The sequence below is a fragment of the Engystomops pustulosus genome, chromosome 7, assembly GCF_040894005.1.
Source record: "Engystomops pustulosus chromosome 7, aEngPut4.maternal, whole genome shotgun sequence".
In the NCBI taxonomy this organism is placed as follows: domain Eukaryota; kingdom Metazoa; phylum Chordata; class Amphibia; order Anura; family Leptodactylidae; genus Engystomops; species Engystomops pustulosus.
This window is the reverse complement of record NC_092417.1, coordinates 78,241,862-78,269,852: the sequence shown is the minus strand read 5'-3', so window position 1 is coordinate 78,269,852 and position 27,991 is coordinate 78,241,862. Positions and strand designations below refer to the sequence as shown.

The 27,991-nt window shown below is 41.4% G+C and overlaps 1 protein-coding gene across 1 annotated transcript; it reads left to right on the top strand.

Moving 5' to 3' along the window:
* The first annotated feature begins 13 nt into the window (after window positions 1-13).
* On the top strand, window positions 14-27,928 carry GLG1 (golgi glycoprotein 1). The gene is made up of 27 exons (XM_072117008.1): window positions 14-353; window positions 7,860-7,892; window positions 9,281-9,367; window positions 9,448-9,663; window positions 10,226-10,429; window positions 10,576-10,647; window positions 11,379-11,562; window positions 15,362-15,576; window positions 15,686-15,807; window positions 16,904-17,005; window positions 17,090-17,243; window positions 17,681-17,818; window positions 17,913-17,999; window positions 18,286-18,348; window positions 18,645-18,758; window positions 18,855-18,943; window positions 19,069-19,186; window positions 19,300-19,392; window positions 19,470-19,607; window positions 19,699-19,822; window positions 19,908-20,050; window positions 23,215-23,316; window positions 23,425-23,532; window positions 23,667-23,787; window positions 24,569-24,675; window positions 25,638-25,801; window positions 27,543-27,928. Exons 1-27 carry the CDS (start codon window positions 78-80, stop codon window positions 27,562-27,564), a joined length of 3,396 nt encoding a protein of 1,131 aa, XP_071973109.1. The 5' UTR covers window positions 14-77; the 3' UTR covers window positions 27,565-27,928.
* Window positions 27,929-27,991: the final 63 nt, after the last annotated feature.

The window sequence follows — 27,991 nt, the reverse complement described above, 5'->3', positions numbered from 1 at the left end:
CTTTCATGACGTGCGCGTCACCGTAGTGCCCGGTTCACAGTGGCGCGCATGTAGCTCCGTGACTGGCTGATTCCAAGATGGCGGCCTGCGGACGTGTCCGGCTCTTGTGCTGCCTGGCGACGAGTGCGGTTCTGGCTCTGCTCATATGTCCCGGAGCCAGGGCTCAGGGCGCTGCTCAGGAGGCGGTGGCCGTAGCAGTAGCGGCCCAGCCTGCGGCCTCCCAGCCTCGCAGGCTCCCCGGCATCCGACTGATAGAAGAAGAGGCCTGTCGGGAAGACATCTCCCGCATCTGCCCCAAGAACTCGTGGAACAACAACCTGGCCGTGCTGGAGTGTCTGCAGGACGTCAGGGAGGTGAGTCATGAGCCCCCATCATATAGTGACACCGCTCTTACTGTGCCCGCATAACTTCTCTATATACAGTGTCACCCCACAAATACTACACCCGATATACTCCTTTGTAATACGGGGTCACCCTCCATAGTGTACCCACCTGTGTATAGTGTCACCCTGTATACTGTACTCTAATACACTCCATTGTACGGTGTCACCCTTCCTACTGTGCCCTGATACACTCCTTTGTCTATGTTGTCATCTCTCATATTCTACCCTGATACACTCCTGTGTATAAATTGTCCCCACTTTACCCTGGTACACTACTGTGTGTACATTATCACCCCTCATACTGTACCCTGGTACACTACTGTGTGTACATTATCACCCCTCATACTGTACCCTGGTACACTACTGTGTGTACATTATCACCCCTCATACTGTACCCTGGTACACTACTGTGTGTACATTATCACCCCTCATACTGTACCCTGGTACACTACTGTGTGTACATTATCACCCCTCATACTGTACCCTGGTACACTACTGTGTGTACATTATCACCCCTCATACTGTACCCTGGTACACTACTGTGTGTACATTATCACCCCTCATACTGTACCCTGGTACACTACTGTGTGTACATTATCACCCCTCATACTGTACCCTGGTACACTACTGTGTGTAGAGTGTCACCCCTCATACTGTACCCTGGTACACTACTGTGTGTAGAGTGTCACCCCTCATACTGTATTCTGGTACATTACCGTATGTACAACGTCACCCCTCATACTGTACCCTGGTACACTACTGTGTGTACATTATAACCACTCATACTGTATTCTGGTAGCATACCGTATGTACATTATCACCCCTCATACTGTATTCTGGTACACTCCCGTATGTACAACGTCACCCCTCATACTGTACCCTGGTACACTACTGTGTGTACATTATCACCACTCATACTGTACTCTGGTACACTACTGTGTGTACATTATCACCACTCATACTGTACTCTGGTACACTACTGTGTGTACATTATCACCACTCATACTGTACTCTGGTACACTACTGTGTGTACATTATCACCACTCATACTGTACTCTGGTACACTACTGTGTGTACATTATCACCACTCATACTGTACTCTGGTACCATACTGTATGTACAGTGTCACCGCTCATACTGTACTCTGGTCCCATACTGTATGTACAGTGTCACCGCTCATACTATACTCTGGTACACTCCTGTGTGTATAGTGTCACCCCTCATACTGTACCTTGGTACACTCCTGTGTATACATTATCACCCCTCATACTGTACCCTGGTACACTACTGTGTGTAGAGTGTCACCCCTCATACTGTATTCTGGTACATTCCCGTATGTACAACGTCACCCCTCATACTGTACCCTGGTACACTACTGTGTGTACATTATCACCCCTCATACTGTACCCTGGTACACTACTGTGTGTTCAGAATCACCTCTCATACTGTACTCTGGTACACTACTGTGTGTTCAGAATCACCTCTCATACTGTACTCTGGTACACTACTGTGTGTTCAGAATCACCTCTCATACTGTACTCTGGTACACTCCCGTATGTACAGTGTCACCCCTCATTCTGTACTCTGGTACAATCCCATATGTACAGTGTCACCCCTCATACTGTACCCTGGTACACTCCTGCGTATAGTGTCACCCCTCATACTGTACTCTGGTACACTCCTGTATGTACAGTGTCATCTCTCATACTGTACTCTGGTACACTCCTGTTTATACATTATTACCCACAAGTGTACAGTGTCCCCCTCATAGTCTGTTTTCCCATCAGTATCGCAGCACATGGAGAATCTCTGACCTACAAGCAGGTGAGATGACTGCAGATCTTCACAAACTCCACAACACTGTGAACGCTGGTGTAATGTACCTTTAGTGGTCACAGATAGTAGTATGTGCCACAGGTTATTACAGCACTATCCAAGTCTGTGATATTTATGAAATCTCAGATTTTTGTTCTGTAGAGTTTGAAATTCACATCATATCAGTTTGACTACAGGTTTGTTCTAGATATTAAAGTCAATAGAAGGTTTAAGTGAGTTCTGACCCAAGACTGAAGAATACTACAGACTTCAACCCATCTACTGCACATGGGCTTTTATGTTTTGAATAGTTAGGAGTTTAACACTTATTTTCTAAGGAGTAAAGTGAAGTTGTTAAACTTTAAGCGACTCATGGTATTACCTTAATAATTCCCTTGGATGTCAGGAGCAGCATGAACTTCCAATCTAGGTTGACAAGCCTGGGTTAACTAAGACAATAGGTTTTATTTGAAATGCATCTGCAGGAGAATGGTAAACTGCACACCCTCAGCCAATGTGGAATTATTCCCCCCAGAGGAAAAATAGACAGCAGACTCTGGACCTTATTTTTGGTCAATATGTTTTGTTGGCCACAGCTGAAATTATGGCAGTTAGAAAAGCCAAAATAATACCCATTTGTAATCTATGGGATCAAAGCCTAATAAACACCAATAATTTTATTGTCAAATAAAACTTCCCCCATACGTATCATAGTGAGTTTATGTTGTACTGCTGCGAGAACCAAAGAAAATACGTCAATATGTTGAATTGAGAGGAAAGTTATAAAATGTATTTTGAAATTTTCTGTACTCTGTTTTCCCTCTTATTCTCCTTACCACCAACTCTGCAATTGGCGCACAGACTGCATGCGTTTTAAATTGTGAGAGGAAAGTAATCCTCAGCGATTGGAGGCAGAAAGTTCTTTGGTGAACAAAGGATTGGAATTGATAACTTTGCAAGCTTGGTGTTTCCATTCTGCTCTCCTCTGTAGAAAGAGAGAGAGAGTTAAAGAATCTACCATCAAATTCAAACCTTGATAAACCAGGGATACTTGCTCATAGGTCCAGGCACTGTGACTGTGGTAATCTTTTAAAATTATGCTAATGAAACTAAGCCAACTGGGTTACCAGAGCCCCCCTTGGCTACAGATTCGCAAGCTGTTATTCTGTACGAGGAGCACTTTTCCCTTTCACTGTGTTTCCTGTGGTGCAGTCAGATTACATCAGTCAGAATAAGGAGGAAGTGGTGGGGGAGTGGGGGAGACTGTATAACAACAAGGAGGGTCTCTGGTAACACCCCCAGTAGCGTTTCAGGCTGATTAGCATAATTTTAAGAGTAGACTTAGTGGAAGGAATGGGGCCATAGATAACAAATATAAGATGTTTACCACAGTCAAAGTGCCTGGATTTATCAGTATGGGATTTAACAGTATAGGATTTAGCCATGCAGATAGACTTAATTTTTTTATAGATATTCAGCTTAATAAATACATCCAGATAGTTACTGATCAACTTCTTGTTTGTCTTGACTGCTTAAAGGCTGCCATCATGAGATAATAGGGCTGTGGAGAGGATAATCTCCCACTCTGTACCCTGTTTGCTTTAAAGGATTGTCTTGAACAAATAAGCATTGTCCTTCAGTCTAAAGCCAGCATTTGAAGATGGTGAAATCAGTCTGGCAAGTACCTTCCATCCCAAATGGGTGCAGCTCCTGAAAGTCCGTTTTCACTTCCAGTGTGGGAATTTACATGGGATAGTGAAGGCCACATTGTGTATTCCCCATGTAAGGACATGGCTACTATCAAACATGGTCTGGGGTGTGTCAGAATTGCAAGTTCCTTTTGCTGTTAAGGGCTCTCTTCTCTTGGGTGGAATATCTTGTTGTCATCAATGCAAATATTAGAAGAATATTCCTGACCAGCTAGAAAGGTGAAGTGTGGGCATTAGGTTGTCTGTCTTGATGGAGGATGTGGTAGATGAAAACCTTGATTTTGGTTGGTGTGTCAGGCAAGTGACCAAAGTGTTCATTGCTTGACTCTTTCTGTAAGTATGAGAATGGCTGGAAAAATTATATAATAATAATTCCTTTATTTATATAGTGCACACAGATTACGCAGCGCTGCACAGGGCTTGCAATATCGGTCCCTGTCCCCAATGGGGCTCACAAACTAATCAACCTACCAGTATGTTTTGGAGAGTGGGAGGAAACTGGAAGACCCGGAGGAAACCCATGCAAACACTGAGAGAACATACAAACTCTTTGCAGATGTTGACCCTGGGACTCGAATCCCAGGTCCCCAGCACTGCAAGGCTGTAATGCTAACCACTAAGCCACCATGCTGCCCATATGATCTGTGATACACTCCCTTCCCTGCACTGTGGTGTGAAATTCTTTCTCTAAAGGGTCACACTACAACTGTGGGTTTAGTAAATAATATATACAGAAGGTTCCTCATTGTGTCCCTTAACCCCCACTGTCCTAAATCAGTAATAACCCTATGCTATGGGGTCCAGTCGGGTGTCTGTCTGCCCAGCAACTTATCTGAACCCATAGCTGTGTGTTGCTAAACCAGTGGATGTTCACAGGATATAGATCAGGGTACCATCTACTATCCCCACAGCCTTGTATGAGATGCAGAACACACCCATCCATCTCATGCCCCAGGGCAAAGCTGCATTTTCTTTGGTCAATTTTATATCTTGGGACTTGCTGAGACCTGCAGCTCTGTCTAGTCTGTATGGAGTGTTTGATATTACAGCTTCCAACCATGCTGGTGTCAGAGGTCACAGGGTCTTGTTATCACCTGCACCTGTATGTGGTGTAGGGGGAGTTATACCACTCCTTCAATCCCTGCCCAGTGCGGCTGGGATATAACTTCACTTTGTTTTCTTTGTCACTGAATCCTCAAGCTATGGTCCACATTCTTTATAATAATGTCACAGCGTCTGCTAATATTGGTGTTTTCTTTCAGCCCCAAATTGTTTCTGGTAATGCAGAGCTGCAATACCACACACAACCTGTGCACACCGATGGTGCTGTTTCTGGAAGAAAGAAAACTATTTTTTACTTCCCTCTCCTCGTATTAGACTTCTTTAATACTTTGGCCCATTTAATACACCGCACGGCACCCAGGATTATTCCAGTCATGAGGAAACTGCGACATGTTACTGCCGGTGGTTTCAGTGCTGTCTGGATGCTGCAGTTATTTCAAATTACATTTGACAGAAAAAGAAACCAGAGGGAAATGGCAGAGCTGGTAATTATACAGCCGAGTTATTTCTGGAGGATGCGCTGTGACTGGCAGGACGGAGAAGACGCCTCAGCACATGGAAAGAAGGCCTGTAACTTCTATGCTACAATAGCGCCTTGTTACCTGCTTCAGTCTCAGTAGTTTTGGCTTTAGTTCACCATGTTGCTTGGGTGTATTGCACCACTCCATTTCATGTTCAAGGTGCTATGTAGGACTATGAAGAAGTTATAAGGCCCCACTTCAGGCAGTTACAACAACATATTGCATTAATGAGCATTTATTGGAGCTTGTGAATTGTCTCCTTCCCCTGTGGTTTGAGGAGTGTACGCTGCTGTGAGCACTGACTGACAACTGCAACACTTATGTTTACATTGTAAGCAAAGACATATGTAGAAAATATGGTGCTTGTTAGTAATTTCTCCATTCCCATACATATATTTGCCAGTCAGGGCACTACAGAAGTAAAGTGCTGTGCTGTAGCTCACGTGGATCAGCTTCATAAGGTATTCTAGTGGATTGTGCTGCTCTTAATACAACATCAATGAAGGAAACAATTCCCTATTGTCACATCATCCAAAGAGCGGGATTGCTGCCTGTAACACAAGGACTAGCTGTACTTCCAGCTCCAAGGTTGTCTGTCCATAAAAAGTTACAAGTGAATCTTGTGACTGCTGAAAGTCCTCAATCACATTGCTAGTGGTCAATCCATGGCCTGTTAGGGCCTATAGATATAATCAGCATGTGTGGGGGTATGATTGTTGTTATGCCTGCAGGGCACACATTAGGACCCCCTGCATTTGCTGTGTCTCTCTAGTTTCCTGAAATTAGAGGTTTAATACACAGAACATTCTTGCCAAGCATTTACATGTCCTGTGTTATAAAAGGCTGACCTCAATGCCCCTGCTCCACCCAGCTATGCCTCAAGTCACTTCCTATATTGCTCAACTGCTGCCCCCTCTTGCTTATAGCTGTCTGATATGGGCAGACCTTGGCTTCTTATTTTTTGGGGTTCTTTTTATACAAATTTCATCCCCATAATAATTATTGATCAATGATATAGTGGAGTCAATTGTGGATCGTTAGTTCAGCTTGCACAAAGCCAATATTGTGACTGTATATGATGGTACAGTTATTGGTGGTGTATACCAGAGGTATATAATAATCTTTATTTATGTAGCTCTTTACAAATCCATCCTGACACATACTTTATATGCCTACTTAGAACATCCCATCCGGTGGCCAGCTGTATTGGTAAATGCAACTCGCTCTACTTCCCTGCATGGTGAGGCATACTACTGTAATGGTGGATGAATAAAGCCCCACGAATGATTGTGCCCTAGAGTTCAGTGTACACAATGGGATAAATGTTGAATACAGTGTGGAACATTTGATGTGCTTTGCTTGCCCTTCTGAAAAGGCATGAAAATAGTCGCAATTCCTGTTGCTTTACCAGGAGCTGTGACTTTGTGTTGGTTTTCCACACGCAAGCCACTTACTGCGAAAGAGGGTGAGCTGGTGTGTGGATGCCCTGTTGCGCAGTATTTACTATCATCTCCCCTGCATAACCAGCAGCCAAGCACACCCCCGGAGGTACTAAGAGGCAGTACTCCGGTGAGGGAATTAATAAATTGCACCTAATAACTTTCTTGCTGCCTATGTAATGAGAGAAACCTTAAAGAAACATCATGTAGTTGTGAGCACACATAATCTCATTTTTTCTGAGGTAATTTTTATTTTTATAAAGTCAATACGTTGTTGTATCTTTTCTGTGTTTTCAGCAGTTCCTGGTACAAAGCTTATCCCATAAAGTTTGGCTTATTGGAATTTGTCAGCCTTCGGCAATTGGGTTGCCTCCTTCTGTCCCTGATATTGCACATGTTCTGCTCTGTTGTACTAACAATACATCTAAATATAAGCGGTTCCTGTTATAAGAATAATCTGGATCATTAAGCTTGGGGTTAATTGTGTACACAGGCTCTGGTCTGTATTGTATGCTGTATACAGGTGCTAGATGCACAGGCAGCATATTGTCGGGCATAAAGCACCTGTCCATATTCTACCCAGATCCTATTTCTTTTATTATAGAACTTTGTTATATAAAGCAGGATAGAAACCACGGCAGCCACATGCTTGAGCAAGACTTCATGACAGACGAGACATTGCATTGGGGAATAAAGTCCCTCCACTGAGCTTCATCTCCTCTTGGGCTGTGGTGGCAGTGGAGTATACAGGATTGCACCGTCCGCATGTTTACCATTAAGTGTGCTGTCTACCCTTTTCTGATGTTTATTACAGAGCTTTGTACTATAATGTAATACTGCATTGCTACCACATGTAATGACAGGTTCTATAGTGAGCACTAGCATTGTGTGTGATGTTTTTCTTTTAATGGGTTTTCTTTTTCTTTGCAGGCAGACAATGAGATTTCCTCAGATTGTAACCATGTAAGTATTTTGTGACTTTGGATGTGGCATCTGAGGCCTAAGCACTGCATGCATTGTGCTTTTCCCACCATAGGTACATTACATTGTGTTGTATTGTATTCTTCTCCTTCAGGACTAGGGACTCCTAGACATAACTGCGTTAGTTGGTGGAAAGACCTATTACAACTACTGGATGGGGGTTTACCATCTGACGTTTACTGATAATTATAGCATATCTTATGAGCATCTTGTGACAGATTCTGTGAGTCCGAATTAGGCTTCATTCACAGTACCATAAATGGCGGACGTGAACTAACCACCAAAACAGCAGCTAGATCACAGCAGCCATTGACTTCTATTATGCATGGTCAAGGTGCAGTCGGCAACGCGAATTATAGGAAAAGTCCTATTTCTGCTTTATAATTAGCATGTGCTACTTCTCAGCTCCTATTGAGATGGTAGGGATGAGCTGCACTTGGTACTCTCCTAACCTCCACTATCTCTACCTGGCCGAAATGGGCTGCAAACTTCACCCTGTTTGCACCCCATTTTAAACCTTATTGGAGTTTTAATGCAAATAAATCCTGGCCCTCCCACCACCATGCAGTTTAACTACATTGTACTGGGAGTAGGAGCAGACTTCACAGAATCAGTTGTGTTTGATTGTTGGGAATTCATCCAACTGCAATTTCTGACACTGCCATAATATTGACTAATGCAGCTGGATACATGCTAAACCCTTTGCTTCATTCAATTAGCAAGAATGAGATCCCCTCAATTGGATCCCCACTTATCATATTGTTATCCCCTATACTTGCTACTACCCCTTTAATTTCAGTCATTCCAGCTGCAATAAAATTACAACGACCAACATGCGTCTCAATCCAGCCACAGTTTGTGATGAAATTACAGTTTTAGATATTGTTATTGTTCTAAAACAATCTTGCGGCCATACCCAAGTACTCCATACATTTGTGTGAATGCGGCCTAACAAATGCTACATCTGGGGAAGCGCTAGGAGCTAGTTACTTTAGTAAGCAGATGCTAGTGGTCTTATACAGGGTACAGGTCCTCTTTAAAGATAATAATACAGGCCCGGAGTTATAGGCAGGAATTGGATTTTAATTGGCCCTCATGTTTCCAACTATGTCTTTCATTGCCTCCAGTTTTGTAGCTCACAGAACCACAAGAGCGATGGTATCTCATAGTGAATGATAGTGAATGATAGTGTAGCTTTTCAGCTGCTGCTATGGCTCTCTTATTTCTTGGAGCATCCCTATATTAATATGAGGGCTTTACAGCCACTTTGTAATATGTTTTATTGTCATGTTGGGTTTGCGCTGGTTTTGTTGTTCAATAAACTTCCAGGTTATTGGTTATATTGCTATAATTTATATTTCTCCTTTTAGCTACTGTGGAACTTTAAACTCAACCTGACAAAAGATATTAAGTTTGAGTCTGTGGCCAAAGAGATCTGCAAGTCTACTCTGTCTGGGGTAAGTGTGGTCCTCCATTACCAGGATAGAGATGGGATTTGGAATCTGTGATATAATCGGCTTCTTTCTTTTGTCTTCAGCTGAAAGAATGTGCAGAGGAGACTCCTGGAAAGGGTTACGTGGTCTCCTGCTTGGTAGATCATCGTGCAAATATTACAGAATTCCAGTGTCATCAGTACATCACTAAAATGACAGCTATAATATACAGCGATTACCGCCTTATCTGTGGGTTTATGGAGGATTGCAGGACTGAGATAAACTCTCTGAAGTGTGGCAGTATCCGACCTGGAGAAAAGGTGAGAACTGAGGCTGGGAACAGGGTTTTCTGGACCAAAAATTATTAATGACCTATCTTATGTGTGAGTTATTAATAGTGATTGTGTTGATGTCTGACCGTTGCTTAAAGGAAACCTACCACTTGAAATGACAGGTTTAAGAAGAAAGCTTATTTTTGTTAGTGTTTTAAACCGCTGTATCGCGGTTTAAAACACTTTTTAAACTTTATAGCCGGCGCAGGGAGGTACGCGCTCGGCGCTTACCATGCGCGCGTCCACATAGGAAGTGAAGGAGAGTCGCGCGCATGGTACGCGCGAGCGCGTACCTCCCTGCGCCGGCTATAAAGTTTAAAAAGTGTTTTGAAACCGCGATACAGCGGTTTAAAACACTAACAAAAATAAGCTCTGGCACCAGCTCACCAAGAGCTGGTGCTCGGTGTTTTCTTCTTAAACCTGCCACTTCAAGTGGTAGGTTTCCTTTAATAGATGTGCTATATTATGGACAAAAATGGCAGTGGCTGCTTCAGGATTTGAACTCAAACAGCTGTCACCTATTAAAAACATTTCTTATCTTTTTACCTAGGATCCTCACTCTCAAGGGGAGGTAGTCGCATGTCTGGAAAAGGCCATTGTAAAGGAAGCAGAGGAGACAGATACCCCGAACCAAGTATCTGATAAGTGCAAACAATCTATACTACGTGTGGCGGAGCTCTCATCAGATGACTTCCATCTTGATAGACATCTTTACTTTGCCTGTAGAGATGATAGGGAGAGATTCTGTGAAACCGTAAGTCCCTATACTTTATCTTACAGTGGCAGTGTATAGGTCAGTTTTGTGCCATTCCTGCCTTTTCTCTGTTGACTTTTGCTATATAGAGTTCAGCAGCTAACTTCTCATCCATTGCTTCTTAATTTAATTTTCTATCTGAATAGGTCCAAGCTGGAGAAGGAAGGGTTTACAAGTGTTTGTTTAACCATAAGTTTGAGGAATCAATGAGTGAGCGGGTGAGTCTAATGCACTTTTTTCATTACTCAGCAGGGCTTTGGGCTGTTAAAGTGAACCTGTCACCAAATTTGCACGTATAGAGCCAGTGACAGGTTCCTATAGAGCTCTGTTAACTAATTGACACCCTTCTTTTAGCTAAAAATTGTTTCTCACATGGAATCAGAGGGGGACGTGTCCTGCTCTGCCGGCCCCTCCCATCTCTAATCCTCCCCATACCTTATGCCTCCTTACTGGTCACAGTTCATGTCATGGGACCAGAGTGACATCATCTCAGGTCATTTAGCCTCTTAATAATAGCAAGCTGTACCCATGCATGTATCTGACCACATAAAGTCACAGGAGCCTTCATGGACTTCTTCTCTTCTTCCTCCATGGAGGCTGCTGTGATTTTATGCAATCACATACATGGTGTACAGTTTGCTATTCTTAGAAGACTAAAGGACCTGTAATGCTGTCACATGTCACGAATGTAACACAAGACACGGTGTAAAAATATTGACATAATATTTCCCATCTGTACATAGAGCTTTATATGTCTGTCGTTGAATATTAGCAGACATAATAATTTACATAATAAAGAAGACTTTAGATTGATGTATGAATTGACTAGATAGACGCTTGGAGGAATCCTTGTAAGCTGCTACAACAGGTAGTGGTGACAGGACTCGTGACAGAGACCTGATGACAGGTGTCCTTTGTGTGTTTGACTAAAGCCCTTATTTTCATGCAGTGTCGTGATGCCCTCACCACTCGCCAGAAACTGATCGCTCAGGACTACAAGGTTAGTTACTCGCTGGCCAAGTCATGTAAGGCAGATTTGAAGAAGTATCGTTGTAATGTGGAGAATCATCCTCGCTCCAGGGAAGCCCGTCTCTCCTATCTGTTGCTTTGCCTAGAGTCTGCTGTGCATAGAGGTATGTGTAGTGAAATGGTGAGGGTTTCAGCACTTGGGAGTTACTGACTTGCTGAACTTTGGCTCTCAACACTGCAGTTTTGTTATGTTTGTGGTTACTTTATACCACAGTAGAGTTAAAATCTTCACTACAGAGATTAGAAATTCTTAAAGGTGAAACACCTACAGCATATACATATATTTATTTTATTTTATTTTATTTTTTTTTTTTTGTGTGATAGTCACAGATTTGTTACAATGTTTCTTTGAACTATAACAGTGGAGATTCTGCTGATTAGAGACCTAGTTGGGAATTTGTTCTGTATTTGCAGCAAATATGTATTTAACTGCTCATATCTACTACAGCACAATGAAAAACTGTGCTTTGGTTCCAATCTTTAAAATGAAACCAGTAGCATGGTTTAAGGTGCTTTGGACTCGCGTTTTGGCTGTCTGCAATGACCCTTCCCCCCTCCAACCTCTCATTCTGGTCATACAGGAAATCACTCTTCAGCCAAATTGCACATGACTTCATGGTTCGGGTATATTGTTTTTGTTCTTGTTCCAACCTTTAGGCTTCCTGTTCACAATTAGTCGCTTGGGCTGCAAACAACGGTCCCATTGTTTGTGGCACAATTAGTGAGTGCTGCTCCTGCGACAACAATAGAAAGACTGCCAAGGGCATAGGGAATTTAAGAATGGTTCTGGTAATGGTTCTGTTTAATTGGGTAAAGTCTGGTGATAGGTCCCCTTAAAATCAATTAGTAATTTTGGCTTTGTGGATTTATTCATTCCACATCGCATTCCCCTTATGGGAATAGTGTGGACATTGCAAGACATTGTACCTAATACGTGTGATGTGTGTGTTTTTTGTTTTTTTTTTGTTTTTGTTTCTCTATCTGTCCATGAACATTCGCTGTGCCAGGACCCTATTCGTATATTTATAAATACCATCATAAGGTCCTGGCAGAGCAATTGTTCATAGACAGAGATCACATGACCTTCCATCTGTGGCCATTTTTATGAACCGGAATGTCTGGCTGATGAAGTGAAAGACTGGAAGCTTTACTTTACATGCCCAACTCCTTTAAGGTTGAATTGCTTGTGAAACACTTCTGTATTGTGCCTAACACCTGTTTTGTAGTAGTTTAAAGCTTGGCAGTATTCATAAGGTTCCCATGTCGCATGATAAACCCCCTCCACCCCACAATTTTGTTGTGAGACTGAATAACTGAAGTCCTTTCTAACAACTGAGATGCAGGTTTAATTGTCACTTCCTTGGTGTGACAGATTTGTACTACGTACCAGCAGAGGATGAACTTTTGAAGATATATTAGAATAAAAACAAATGTTGTTTAGGGATAATTGTAGAGATGTTTTTGTTTTTTGGCCTCCCCATTTAATTAAAGTAATTAACCCCTAGATACTTAGCGCACCAGGACGCACTTTAACGTCCTGCTTCTGGCACCGGCTCACGAACGGTGCCGGTACCAGAAGCCGCGGCTGTCAGCTGTTTAGTACAGCTGACACCGCGCTGTAACACCCGCGATCGGAGTCGGCTCAAGCATGACTGCGGCGTGTAAGGGTCTTCCCCCTATGGATCGGATCCCCCGCGCCGCTTACCGGGGGATCCGATCCTCTTTTGGGCAGCTCCGAGGACTGGCATGTGCCCCGGAGCTGCCCGCTCTCCCTCTCAGTCAGACCCCTTCCGGGTCTGACTGTAAAGTGTCTGAGCATGCGCCTGCCTGCTCAGACAGTTTACACTGCTCTACAATAAAATAGCATTGTAGAGCAGTGTATGGAACTTGTACCAGCGATCAGAGCATTGCTAGTTCAAGTAAGTAAAAGTAAAAACACTAAACACTTCACGTTATAATAAATAAAAAATAAATACATAAAATTATAAGCCCCTAAAATGTCACTTTCCCATAAAAACACTTAATAAATTTTTGGTATTGCCGCGTCCGTAACAATCTGCATAATAAAACAGAATCATTACTGGACCGGCACGGTAAACGCCGGAGGAAAAAAACGCAAAAAAAACGTTCCGAAAAAAGATAATTTTTAATGAATACCCTATAAAAAAAAATGCTCTAAAAAGTGATTTAAAAAATTTGATGCACTCTAAAATAAGCCCACTAAAAAGAACAACTGTTCTCACAAAAAATAAGCCCCTAACCAGATTTGTCAGCCAAAAAATAAAAAAGTTATGCATATGAAAAGATGGTGATGCTAAAATGAATACGATTTTCTCCAAATTAGTTTTTATTCAGTACAATTGAATAAAATACACAAACCCCCCACATATTTGGTATCCCTGCATCCGTAACATTCTGTATAATAAAACAGAATCATTATTAGATCCACAAAGTGAACCCCGTAAAAAAACAACCTCAAAAAACTCTGGAAAAAAAGATGATTTTTTATTAATGCCCTTTAAAAAATTCTCTAAAAAGTGATTTTAAAAAGTTACGCAATCTAAAATAAGACCACTAAAAAGAACAATCATTCTCGCAAAAAATAAGCCCTTAAACAGATTTGTGAGGTGAAAAATAAAAAAAGTTATACATATGAAAGACGTTGATGCTAAAATTAATGACAATTTTGCCAAATTACTTTTTATTCAGTAAAAATGGGAAAAAAAAAAATCTATATAAATGAGGTATTTTCGTAATCGTGGCGACCCTTAGAATAAAAATAATATACTATTCTTATGGTATGGTTAACGGCCAAAAAAGAAAACACATAAAAATTTTCCTAAAAATTGAGGATTTTCATTTCCTCCACCAACAAAGAGTTAATTAAATCTCACCAATTAGCTATAAATGCCCCAAAATTACGTACCAGAAAAGTGCATCTCATGTGGCAAAAGAAATAAGCCCCTATAGGTCCACATTAAAAAAAGAAAAAAATGATAGCCTGTACAATGTGACATATCAAATCTGATCTGGATGGCGCCTCCTTCCCTTCTATGCCCGGCTGTGCGCCCATACAGCAGGATACCACCACATATGGGGTATCGGTGTACTCAGGAGAAATTGGGTAACAAACTTTGTGGAGCCTTTTTTCATTTAAGCCATTGTAAATGTTTAGTTTTCCACCCAAAATGTGTATTGTGAAAAAATATTACAATTTGCAGACTGCACCTCCATTTTGTTTTAACCCCTATAAAACACCTAAAGGGTTAACAAACTTCTTAAAAGTGGTTTTTCATATGTTGAGGGGTGTCGTTTCCACAATGGGGTAATTTATGAGTTTAGCTATTATTTAGGCCTCTCAGTGTCAATTAGAAGTTGAGCAGGTCCGTCTAAATACGGATTTTGGTGATTTTACAAAAAATGTGAAAAATGATACCTAAATTCTGAGCCTCATAACATTCTAGTAAAATATGTGGAATCTTAACAAACCATCCAACATAAAGCAGACATTTGGGAAATGTAAGTTACAAATTTATTTGGGTGCTTTGACTATCTGCATCAAAAGTAGAGAATTTAGAACGTTGAAAATAAAGAATTTTTCCAAATTTTTGCCAAATTTTGGTTTTTTTCATAACTAAACGCAAAAGATTTTATCCAAATTTTTAAACTAATTTGAAGTACTATGTGTTACGAGAAAAGAATCTCAAAATCCCCTGGATATCTCATAGCGTTCCCACGCTATAACCACTTATAGTGACACAGGCCAGATTTGAAAAATGGGGCTGCGTCCTTTAGACCAAAAGAGGCGGAGTCCCGTAGGGGTTAATGATAAACCTAAACACACATGATGCTGGGTTTCCCACGTACTGTTTTTGGTAAGTTTCTGTTGTTTTTTTTCTTTAGGCCGCCAAGTAAGCAGCGAGTGCCAAGGGGAGATGCTTGACTACAGACGCATGTTAATGGAGGACTTTTCATTGAGCCCAGAGATTATCTTGAGCTGTCGTGGGGAAATAGAGCACCACTGCTCTGGTTTGCACCGGAAAGGGCGCACCCTGCATTGCCTGATGAAGGTTGTGCGTGGCGAAAAGGGGAATATAGCAGAAAAGTGTCAGCAGGCGGTGAGTATGATTTGTCATTTAAACTTGCATAGAACATCTATGATTTTGTATGCATATATCTAAATGTATCTATCCTGTACATTGATATGGCATTCTTTCATCTCTACAGTTGCAAACATTGGTGCAGGAGACAGATCCTGCCTCAGATTATCGTATTGACCGTGCCCTGAATGAAGCCTGTGAATCTGTCATCCAGACAGCCTGCAAGCACATCCGCTCTGGGGATCCAATGTACGTACTTTAATATATCTATAGGGTTACACGATGCATTAAAATATTGGTTCTTGTGAGATACTTTCAAAGTCAGAACAGTTCAGTACTGGGTTAGTGTTAGTTGCAGTACTGAAAGCCTTCTACTATTGTACAGAATCCTTGTATCTGTCTGCAGGGGATTTTAATGCACTAGTTTATACAGTAAAAATTATATACATTAATAAAAATGTATAAGACAAAAAAGTACTCATTCAGACGGGTGTGTCTGCTGCGCATCTGCAAAAAAATGTAGACGTGATGCCTGTGTTTGTATCCATTGTTTTTTTTACGTCCGTACGCCATCCAGTTTTTAAACATATATGCAAAAAAAACTGATGGGTTTCTAATCTACTTGCCCTGCCCAGTTGGTTGTCTAGCAACATTTGAGAAAAAAAAGTCTGCATACAGATGTCATGCATGTGCCATCTATTTTTTTCCGGATCCATTTACTTCTATGAATGTCCACATGTATGCATGTCCACAAATTAACCCCTGCTGCAATTATTTTTTTTTTTCGCTGTCTGCACATCTGTGGAAAAAAAAAATGGACATGTGACCTAGGAAACAATGGGTCAGTTTGCCATCTGCAAAAGAAGGATGGCTTACGGACATCAAAAATGCCTGTCTTAATGAGCCTTAACTTATACTATTTAGTATACTATTTTATATTAAAGTTACCTGGATAACCTTTAGAATACATATAGTAATAAATCACTAAAGCCTCCTGGCAAATCACTGGTTGATTGTTACTGATCGCAAGTTTTTATGGAAATGCAAATGTGATCAGGCTGAGCCCCGCCCCCAGATGTTTGCAATTCATTTATAAATGTAATGTGAACGCCCCATGTGACCACAACTAAAACAGTGAGATAATAGTTTTAAGAAATGTCAAAACTACCGTATTGGTATCGAGTATCGTGATACTTTTCTGGGTATGGTATCGCACTCAAAATTCTGGTATCAGTCCAACCCTATATACCTATAATTGTAAAATGGACCTTCCATGTTTGTAAAATGGTCATGAGACAAGATTAGAAGCTGCAAGATGTTGTTTTATGCTTAACCTCTTCTCCAGGATCCTGTCCTGTCTTATGGAGCACTTGTATACAGAAAAGATGGTGGAGCAGTGTGAGCACCGGCTGCTGGAGCTGCAGTATTTTATCTCCAGGGACTGGAAGTAAGCTGTCTGGATGTGGGTATTGCAAGGTCTCTACATATTTGCATTAGGAGTGATGAAACTAATCTTTGGTGTCTCTGCCAGGCTGGATCCTATTTTATATAGGAAATGTCAGGGAGATGCATCACGTTTGTGTTATGCCCATGGCTGGAATGAGACAAGTGAGAATATGCCAGCAGGAGCCATCTTCTCTTGTTTGTACCGGCATGCGTACCGCACCGAGGAGCAGGGGCGTAGGGTGAGTACTGAGAGGCTGTGTCATTGGATGGTCTAATTATTTGATGAGAAATAGTGTTCCAGTCAACATTCTTTTCTCTGAAACGCCAAAAGGATTGGAAGTTACATAATTGCGCCAGATATATTCTGAAAGATGTACAATTGTGAAACACTCCAATAGCTGTTATCCCTAAGGACAAGCGCTATGTTACAGGGCAAATAAAGCTTTGTGGTGAAGATATACAGTCCTTAGCCTCACAATGGACCTTCTATGTAAACAACATATACTGTTTTTTACCTTTGTAGCGGTAAATGAAGGCTATCTTTCTATATGTACATTTAGTATTAGGACATGTGGCTGTGCAAATAAACAGTGTAGCTATAATTCTTATTTAATCCATAAATACTTGGTCCAAACCTTTTTTTTTTTTGTAATATTATTGATTTCCATTCTTGCAGTTATCACGTGAATGTCGCGCTGAAGTGCAGCGTATTCTACATCAAAGAGCAATGGATGTGAAGCTGGATCCTGCCATGCAGGCAAAATGTATGACTGAGCTGGGGAAATGGTGTAATGAAAAGACTGAAACGGGACAAGTAAGGGATAAATGAACTAACACTGAGCTGCCTACAATACACTGAATTGCAGTGTTGGAGCAGGTTTTTGCTTATCTTGGGTTTTTTCTATTAGGAACTGGAGTGTCTGCAAGATCACCTGGAAGAACTGATTCCGGAATGCAGAGAGATTGTGGGGAATCTTACAGAACTGGAGTCGGAGGTAAGCAGACCAAAAAAAAATTCAAAAATGTTTCTTTTTTTTTTGTTTTTCACATATAACATTTACCTTATATACTTGAGTATAAGCCTAGTTTTTTAGCACAAAAAATGTGCTGAAAAACCCAAACTCGGCTTATACTCGAGTAAAAAAATATATAGGTTTTACAAGGTTTTTGTGGTAAAATTAGGGACCTCGGCTTATACTCGAGTATATACGGTAGTTAGAATGTGTTCCAAAACCTTAAACCTGCGTTATAAAACCTGTGTGTTATATTTGCTTCCTCTAGGATATCCAGATAGAAGCCCTTCTAATGAGAGCATGTGAGCCCATCATTCAGGGATACTGCCATGTAAGTTGTCTCCTAACTGACAGCTCAGCCTTTAGATGTGCTTTTACCTCTATCTAAATTGATGTAGCTGCATTGTCTTCAAACGTATAAAAATAGTGTAATTTTTCCAGTGGGAAAAAATAGCCATATAGACAAAGTCTCAGTATGCTATTTGTTGAAATCACAGCTGGTATACAGGGTAAAATAGTATTTTATATTTTTATGCTGTAGCTGTAACTGATAGTGGCTTTATAATGACCCAGTCTAATACTACTAGTGCTGTTTTTCACTTTTTCATTCATGTTTTATCTGCATAGGAGGTTGCTGACAATCAGATTGACTCAGGGGATCTTATGGAATGTCTAATTCAGAACAAGCACCAGAAAGAGATGAATGAGAAATGCACAGTGGGTGTCACCCACTTTCAGCTGGTAAGTAACCTTGATAATGATGCTGTCATCAGCAAAAGAACTGCATTTGTTCTAAGTATTTTGACCTAATGTAATTATTCCTTTTCTTATCTTTAGATACAAATGAAAGATTTCCGTTTCTCCTACAAGTTTAAAATGGCTTGTAAGGAGGATGTGCTAAAACTGTGCCCCAATATTAAGCAAAAGTGAGTGTCTCAGCATTCATGCCCTATGCCCTTTCTATATTTATTCTGTGTTCCTATAAATGTTGTCTGGTCTACTATACACCAATGTAAGTGTTATTTAAGCTCCAGCGTTTTTCCTCATACAGGGTGGATGTGGTCATATGTCTCAGCACCACAGTCCGTAATGATACACTTCAAGACCTAAAGGAGCAGAGGGTGTCCTTAAAGTGCCGAAAACAACTGAGAGTTGAAGAGCTGGAAATGGTGAGGCTCTTATGTAATGTAGAATTAACCTCCATGCCTAAAGAGGTTTACTGAAATTTCTGTGAACATGATTTTATGATGGTATTTAAGTGCATTTGTGATTCTTTCCATAGTCAGAGGATATTCGTTTGGAGCCAAAACTGTATGATTCCTGTAAAAATGACATAACCTCTCTCTGCTCAAATGTGCCCTTTGGAAATGCTCAGGTAAGATTGCCCTCTGCTATTAGTAGTTAATGCTTCTTTTTTTCAGTTTTTATAAATGACATTTAAACCTTTTTTAGATAATTGAGTGTCTCAAAGAAAATAAGAAGCATCTGAGTTCTACTTGTCATCAGAAAATCTTCAAGCTCCAGGAGACAGAGATGATGGACCCAGAGCTTGATTACACGCTTATGAGGGTCTGCAAACAGATGATCAAGGTAATATGGCATGTGGCAAAAGATTCGGGAAAAGTGACCCTGTAAAGGGATAAGAACACTCCTGTTAACTTGTCTCTGCTTGTCTGTTTAGAGGTTTTGCAGTGACACAGACCCAAAGAACATCCTGCTGTGTCTTAAACAGAACAAGAACACAGAAACTATGGACCCCAAATGTAAACAGATGATAACAAAGAGGCAAATAACCCAGAATACAGGTTTGTCTCACTGACTCCTCCTCCTGATGATGCTGGTTCTGTCTTGCATTTTCTGACTCTCCTTATATTTTCCCTTCCATGACAGATTATCGCCTGAATCCTGTACTCCGCAAATCCTGCAAAGCTGATATTCCCAAATTTTGCCAATCTATTCTACACAATGCCAAAGATGACACCGAACTGGAGGGACAAGTCATTTCTTGCTTGAAGCTGAAATATGCTGACCAGGTGAGTGAGGAAAGGTACATTTATTGTCTCCTGCGACAGGACATACATTTTAGTGGTGTTATTTAACCCCTTAATGCAAATGGGTCGTAAATGTACATCCAATTTGCGAGTGACTAGCCGGCTTCTAGGCATCGTCTCATGAGTGGAAGTGGAGGCAGCCTCCATCTGACAGCAGACATCTGCCAATCGCTGGTGTTAGCACCTTACACGCCTTGGTCAAGCATGACCCTGGCATGTAAGAGGATAGCAGCACATTGCCCACAGTTACCGAACACCCTGCCGCTCCTTCTTTCCTTTTTCCAGTCCTGTGCCCATACAGCAGGTTACCACCACACATGGGATATCTGCGGGAGAAATTGAATACCAACTTTCCTGTATGAAAATGGGAGACCTGTATACCAGCAGTGAAATTGTTACATGAAGTATTGGAGAGATTTATCAAGAGTCTGAGAGCAAAACTGTTCTAATTGCTCATGGCTCCTGGTATCCCTCAGAAGTGAGCAAGTGAGGGTAACTGGGTTACCATCCAGTCTCTTTTGTGTAGGGAAGGTTAGTCTAAAAAGGATAACGTCACAGGTTAAAGTGATAAGAGACCACAGTATTCAGCACGGATTGGCTACACTGAGTATAGCACTTCTCCTTATAGGCAATGAAAGAACATGTCTAGAGCTGTTGATCTGTAAAAAAACACTAGTAGGGAAAGTACGCTTTAAGATCCAGAAGGGCTGCGTTTTTATTTTTTAAAGAAACGCTCTGGTGGTTTTCTTCTTTTTTTTTTTTTTTTTTATATTGACTGTAGACCAAGAGAAGGCGGAGTTACTTAATAGGTTTTTTAGCTCCGTTTATACAATAGAAGAGAGAACTTCTGACTTGGGTGGTGCCAGTGCGGGTCATGCACCCTGTAATATACTAGACTGGCTAAATGTAGACATTATCCAATCTAAGCTCAATAAAATCAATGTGTACAAAGCTCCTGGACCAGATGGGTTACACCCCAGAGTTCTTAAAGAACTCAGTTCTGTTATTGCTGTACCACTGTCTAAAATCTTCAGGGATTCCGTAATGTCTGGTGTGGTGCCAAGTGACTGGCGCAAGGCAAATGTGGTGCCAATATATAAAAAGGGCTCTAGAACTTCGCCAGGCAATTACAGACCTGTAAGCTTAACTTCCATTGTGGGGAAAGTATTGGAAGGGTTAGTAAAAGACTACATACTGGAGTATGTGACATCAAATAGAATAATAAGTGATAACCAGCATGGGTTTACTAAGAATAGAAGTTGTCAAACTAACCTGATCTGCTTCTATGAAGAGGTGAGCAGATGCCTGGATGGAGGAGCAGCTGTGGATATTGTGTTCTTGGACTTTGCAAAGGCATTTGACACTGTTCCTCATAGACGCCTGATGGGTAAAATTAGGGCTATTGGTTTGGCAGAAATCATTGGCAATTGGATTGAAAACTGGCTGAAGGATCGTATCCAGAGAGTTGTGGTCAATGATTCCTACTCGGAATGGTCACCCGTTATGAGTGGTGTACCTCAGGGTTCTGTGCTTGGCCCACTATATCATTAATAAATATATTAAATAGTAGAGGTAGGAATTAATAGCACTGTGTCTATTTTTGCAGATGACACCAAACTGTGTAGTGTAATACAGTCTATGGAGGATGTTCATAGGCTGCAGGGTGACTTGGACAAACTGAATGTTTGGTCATCCACTTGGCAAATGAGGTTTAATGTGGATAAATGCAAGGTTATGCACCTGGGGGCCAATAATCCAAAGGCAAAATATGTCCTTGGGGGAGTAAATCTGGGAGAGTCCCTTGTTGAGAAGGACCTGGGGGTACTAGTAGATCATAAATTGAATAACAGCATGCAATGTCAATCAGCTGCCTCTAAAGCTAGTAGGATCTTGTCGTGTATCAAAAGTGGTATGGACTCTCGTGATAGGGATGTAATATTACCACTATACAAGGCACTGGTTCGGCCTCACCTGGAATATGCTGTCCAGTTCTGGGCACCGGTCCATAAAAAGGATGCCCTGGAGCTGGAGAGGGTTCAACGTAGAGCCACAAAAATGATAAGGGGTATGGAGGGTCTTAGTTATGAGGAAAGATTAAAACAACTAGATTTATTTAGTCTGGAAAAGAGACGACTACGAGGGGACATGATTAATTTATTTAAATATATGAATGGTCCATACAAAAAATATGGTGGTAAGTTGTTCCAGATTAGATCAAATCAAAAGACGAGGGGGCACTGTCTCCGTCTGGAGAAAACAAGGTTTAATCACCGGAGGCGACAGGGCTTTTTTACTATGAGAACTGTCACTCTGTGGAATAGCCTGCCTCAGGCGCTGGTCACAGCAGGGACAGCAGAGAGCTTTAAGAAGGGTCTAGATGCCTTTTTACACCTAAATAACATTGATGGTTATGTTATATAGAATTGTTTCCCCTAAATCCGTTCCTCATCCAATCCCTTCCCTTCCTTGGTTGAACTTGATGGACAAGTGTCTTTTTTCAACCGTATAAACTATGAAACTATGAAACTATCCCTAGTATTCCACTATATAAAAGTAATTGACTATTCTCTCATGGAGTTATTGCATCTTATATAAAAATTGCATGTCCCTTAGGTCTTGTGATCTCGCTGTGACCTGGCAGGTATTATATTTGTACATCTGACCGGAGGTTTCTTTCTCACTTCTTGCAGGTGTTATATACCACTCTCTCCACTGAGAGGTGTACAAAACTTATCATAGCTACTTCTAAAAAGTTCTGTCATAAAGTAGATAATAATGGAGATGTGAGTGAAGCCTCCTGTTATGGTATCCTACATGGAGAATATAGTGAGAAGGATAATGTCTGTCCCCCAGCAGGCAGGGATGGTTTGTTCTGTAGTTGCAAATGTGAGAAATTTGTGGGAGAAATAACAGCTCAGAGATGGAAAGGACCAATAATGAAGATGGTGTCTGATGATAGCAGAAATGAGATGATAGACAGAAATGCTGTGCTATGTACATAGAAGTTCAGTGATGTAATGGATGCGCTCTAGGAGGTTGTCACAGAATTGGCCATTGGATATTTATGTGGTCATTCATGGTCACTTTCCTATTGCTTTTTTTCATATCCATCATAAATCTCTATATTGTAATATTATTTTGCACAGCGTCTGTCACCTGACTGTGAGGATCAGATTCGTGTAATAATCCAGGAAACTGCACTAGATTATCGCCTTGATCCTCAGCTGCAAATACAGTGTTCTGAAGAGGTAAATTATTAAAGCTCCTTTTTGTGAACAGCAAGTCATAAGTGTATGTGTTATCCTGATTGTTATTCCTTTACCATTGTTAAATGAAATTTTTTGATGTTTTTGCAGATAAATGCGTTGTGCGGGGAAGAGGCTGCAGCCCAAGAACCAACGGGTCAGGTGGAAGAATGTCTAAAGATGAACCTGCTTAAAATTAAGTCTCCAGGTTGTAAGAAGGTAATTTCATTATGATTTTGCATTTATGTATGGGGGGGATACCCATGTCACTATCACAATGATATCAGATGTTGACACAATTTGGTAGAATTTCATGCACTTGTGAATTAATATTTCTGATAATCTTCTGGCAGGAGGTGCTGAACATGCTGAAGGAAAGTAAAGCTGACATCTTTGTGGATCCAGTCCTGCATACGGCTTGTGCACTGGACATTAAACATCACTGTGCCGCCATCCCTCCAGGCAAAGGGCGACGTAAGTTTTTTTTTTTTTTCCTTTTAAATGGCTTCTGTATCTTCCATCACCTCTTTCAATAAGTAGCATCATCCACACATTACGGAACTATATCTGCTTGTCGGGTACACCAGACACTGCTATCTGACTCTGACAGCAAATCAAGGAGCATCTTATATCCTTGCAGGTCTGATTTTGATTGGCTTCTTTGCACAGCATTAAATATTGGCTTGTGGCGTTGTGGCTATCTCTCGCCTTAATGGTCATTGGTCAGTCCTAGAAAGGCCCAAATCTGCTCTGTGTGAATCTGTGGACTGTTATTAAATCTACCACCAGGATCAGGGATTGTCAAAAAAGTACACTTAAGTGTTGATGTGCGCCCCATCTGGCATGATCAACTTTGTTTTGTTTTTACTTTTGAAGCTTTTTATGCCTTTGTTTTACATTTACATAATTGTTGAAACATTTTTTAAATGAAAACAAGGGCCTAAGTAGCTAAAAAAAAATGGAGTGGATCCTGTCTGAGGGGGTGCACACCAGCAATTTAAGTAAATGCGTGGTTTACAATGCTTGATCCTGGGGTTGGATTTCCTTTTTAAATGGAAAAATGTCATGTTTGTTTTTTGTGGAGGGGGAGTCTATTTTTCTGTATGCTGTGGCCTAATTCATGGCATATTTGCCTTCCTTCCGTTATACTTAGAATTTCAAGTAGTTCACTACAAGCCCTGTAGATTTAGCTTACTGCATAACATTTTTGATTACCCTCTCAAAGCAGTGGAGTAACTACTGAGTTCTTCCACAGAAATGTCCTGCTTAATTGAAGCATTACAAGATAAAATGGTTCGGCTGCAGCCGGAGTGTAAGAAGAGGCTGCAAGACCGTTTGGAAATGTGGAGTTATGCAGCCAAGGTATGGAACATATTCCTTCAGACGACATAGACGATTATTAATGACAACCTATGGGAGACTTATGACGTTTTATGTGTTTTTTTTATGTAATGTTTTCTGCTGTGGGTGATATGATGACTGATATCAGTCATGGGGGAGTTTTATCAGAGGGTTTTTTTTTTTCTTTATAGATGAACTTTTCTAGTTGCTGATGGCAAACAATCAGAGCTCAGGTTTTATTTTATAAACAGGAAAAATGAAAACTGAGCTTTTTTATTTTTGCCATGGGCAACTAGAACAGTTCTGCTATGATACTTCTGATCCCCCATAACCTCTTGCTGCATATGGACGTAACTGTCTGTCTGAGGCGGCGGTGAGATTGCGCAGGAGCCAGGCACTGACAGACTGCTGGTCTTCTACTGATGACTGAGGCCAGTGTAAATGCTATTTGCAGCCATTAACTATTTAGATGCTACTGTCAGGCTAGTGATGTATGGCATCCAAAGCATCTAATTAGTTAAATGGCTTCGATCAGTGTATACGCTATAGACTATAGTGGTCACCTAGTGTATACTTTTTTGCAGCAGTCTTACTACACTATTCCATTCTTTTGTGTTCTTGCTTTATGCAGGATATGATCAGATGGAGTTTCATGAAAGTTCATCTATGGATGATCATCATATATATCAGGGGGTGTGTAGCAAAAACAAGTGGGAATGCTGGAATACCGTGCTGAAGGGCTGGTGACTATCACTTTAAAGCCATCCCTCCTGAAAAAAAATAACTCTTGCAATGCATTTTTTGCAGCTAAGGACCGGTGGAAAATACGTCTATGAGCATGGCTACATAGAATAAAATGAGGACTGATGCAACATGATAAAAATATGTCTGATAAAACTAGTTGTGTACATGAGCTCTTTGACTGAGTTTCCTTTTAATGCTCTGGAAGCTTGTTAAGAGCTAATTCTTATTATTTCCTCCAGGTGGCTCCAGCCGATGGGTTTTCTGACTTGGCAATGCAAGTGATGAGCTCTCCATCCAAGAACTACATCCTGTCGGTCATTATGGTTGGAGTTTGTGTCCTATTCTTTGGGGGCCTTCTGTGTGGGCGCATCACCAAGAGGGTGACAAGAGAGATGAAGGACAGGTAGAGCAGAAGACCCCCCTCCTTCACCCCACAGCAACAGCTTTGAGAAGCAGGGGGTTCTGGGGAGGGAGGCGACCCTGTATCCATGTGTACAACTCTCATGCAGCCCGATCCATCTTCCTCTTCCTCCCCGTTCCTTCCAGTGTTGTTGAATCTGGAGGGACAGATGGAAGCAATTGCAGGGTCCCCTCCCCCAATTCTCTTACTTCAAGCATCCCATCTCCCCTGCTTCCTCCATCCATTTTGCCCTGATCCAGACCTATGAAACATGGCTACTTTAACCAGAGACTGCAGGTCTTCTGTCGCTGCACAGCTCCTTCTCTCCTAGTGCCGTGTTGCTTTATGTGGACTTTCTTTTGTTTTGTTTTTTTTATTCCCCTTTTGTTTTGGGTGGGGGGTTAGAGAGAACTGATATTATTTTAACAATAAGCCTCCCGAGTTTGAAGCAGTGCCTCAGCCACTTTGTATACCTTTCTTGAGATGCGGAAGGGATTTGGAGAATGAGCACTTTCTGAAGCTGACTGAGCCTGGAGGTCTGCAAAGAGGGATCCTAGTGCCCGGCTCTCGTGCTGCCAAAACTCTCCTTCCCAGCACCATGAACACATGACAGCGCAGAAGTTTCCAAACCTTTTCCAGCTGATTCCGTGAGATTTTACTAATGCAGCCCAACTTTCTCATCGCCTCCACAGAAAGTATTATTGACTCCAGCAGGGAGGAGATGGCCATGACTGGTTCTCCTCAATGCCAAAAGAAAATGAGCCCACAATTGTTCCAGAAGCATCTGCTCTTAATCATGACCTTGCTTTGTCTTAATCTGAGTTGTGTTTCTCTTGCTCCTCTCATTGTGTGAAATGTCTAATATTTATCAATTTTTCTGGGTTTGTTTTTTTTTTATATATCTAGTTTTGCTCCTTGTGGTGCCATAGTTTGGTTCCACTTAATGACTGAGTCTCCCCCTTCCTCCACAGCAGTGTTTTCATAGCTAGCTGCCAGGGGATGTAAGGGTTACGTCTGTAAGCATACAGGATTTATTCCCTGAAAAGTCACATTCATTACTGGTGACCTGTAGCTTTACACAGCAGGGGATGCCGAGTGTTACGGTTTGCATCATCCTTGCAGAAAGCATTGTTGGGGTGCAGTATGTTCCCCATACAAAAATGTGAATGAAACCACCCAGCCTTTGTAGAAGTACAGCTGGTACCACTTTATATAGCTGTGGGGTAAGGGGGTGGACAAGAATTTTAGATTCTGTGGCTGCTGACTGAATGTGACTTGTTTAAGCATTGACGGTTATTGCGGCTTGTGCGTTCATGCTGGACTCTATAAGTGCGCTTTCCTCCGACGACAGAGCATTACTTTTACCCTTTGTCTTCCAGGATAGTCCTTGGTTTGTGGTTGTTATTGTTCCCCACAACAGCAGAGGGTCTTCCTAGCTTTATACCCTCTACTAGTAAAGATTTTCAGGAAGCATTCCATTTGCTCAGTGTAGGTACTACATCCAACAATGACAAGCTCTCCACCTACTGTAATACTGGGTAAAGGGTACAAGCAGCATGCCCTGTGGCTGTATTGCTGCAGATGAAGCCACCATTTTCATATCCTGTCCTGTGTATTGCAGGATTGTACTGGGGACCTGACCCCCCAGATACCTGCTGCTTTATGATATGGTGTGCTCCGGGGTGCTGTCACCTCCATTATTAGCTTGTAAAATCTTTCACAAAATGTTTTCTTCTTTTATCAGCTACAAGAAATTATACCGATAACTGCACTCAAGACTGCAGCATACACTCCAAGCAACCCCCTCCTCTCCTTCTCGCTAAAGCCAGGACTGCAACCACAGACCACCCCCCAAACCCCATAATCGGCTTTAACTTCTTCAGTCCTGTACTGCCATACTGGTTGTGCAATATACACTGGAGCTAGGCCCTCCCCTCCGCACACAGGGGACAAGTCACATCCACACACAATGCGTACATTTTCTTTCTGTAAATTGTTTTCCCTCTGTGTATAGATAACGTCATTCTGTTCATGCTGTGTCATATTGAAATGTTAACAATGTTTAAGGCAAAATGTGCATTTTTTTTCTGTACAGAAAATGGGAAGATTTAATAAAAAACAAAAATGCTACCTACATGGTTCTCTTCATGCGTTACCATACAATGTTGAAGACCCCTTCGGTGTACCTATAGG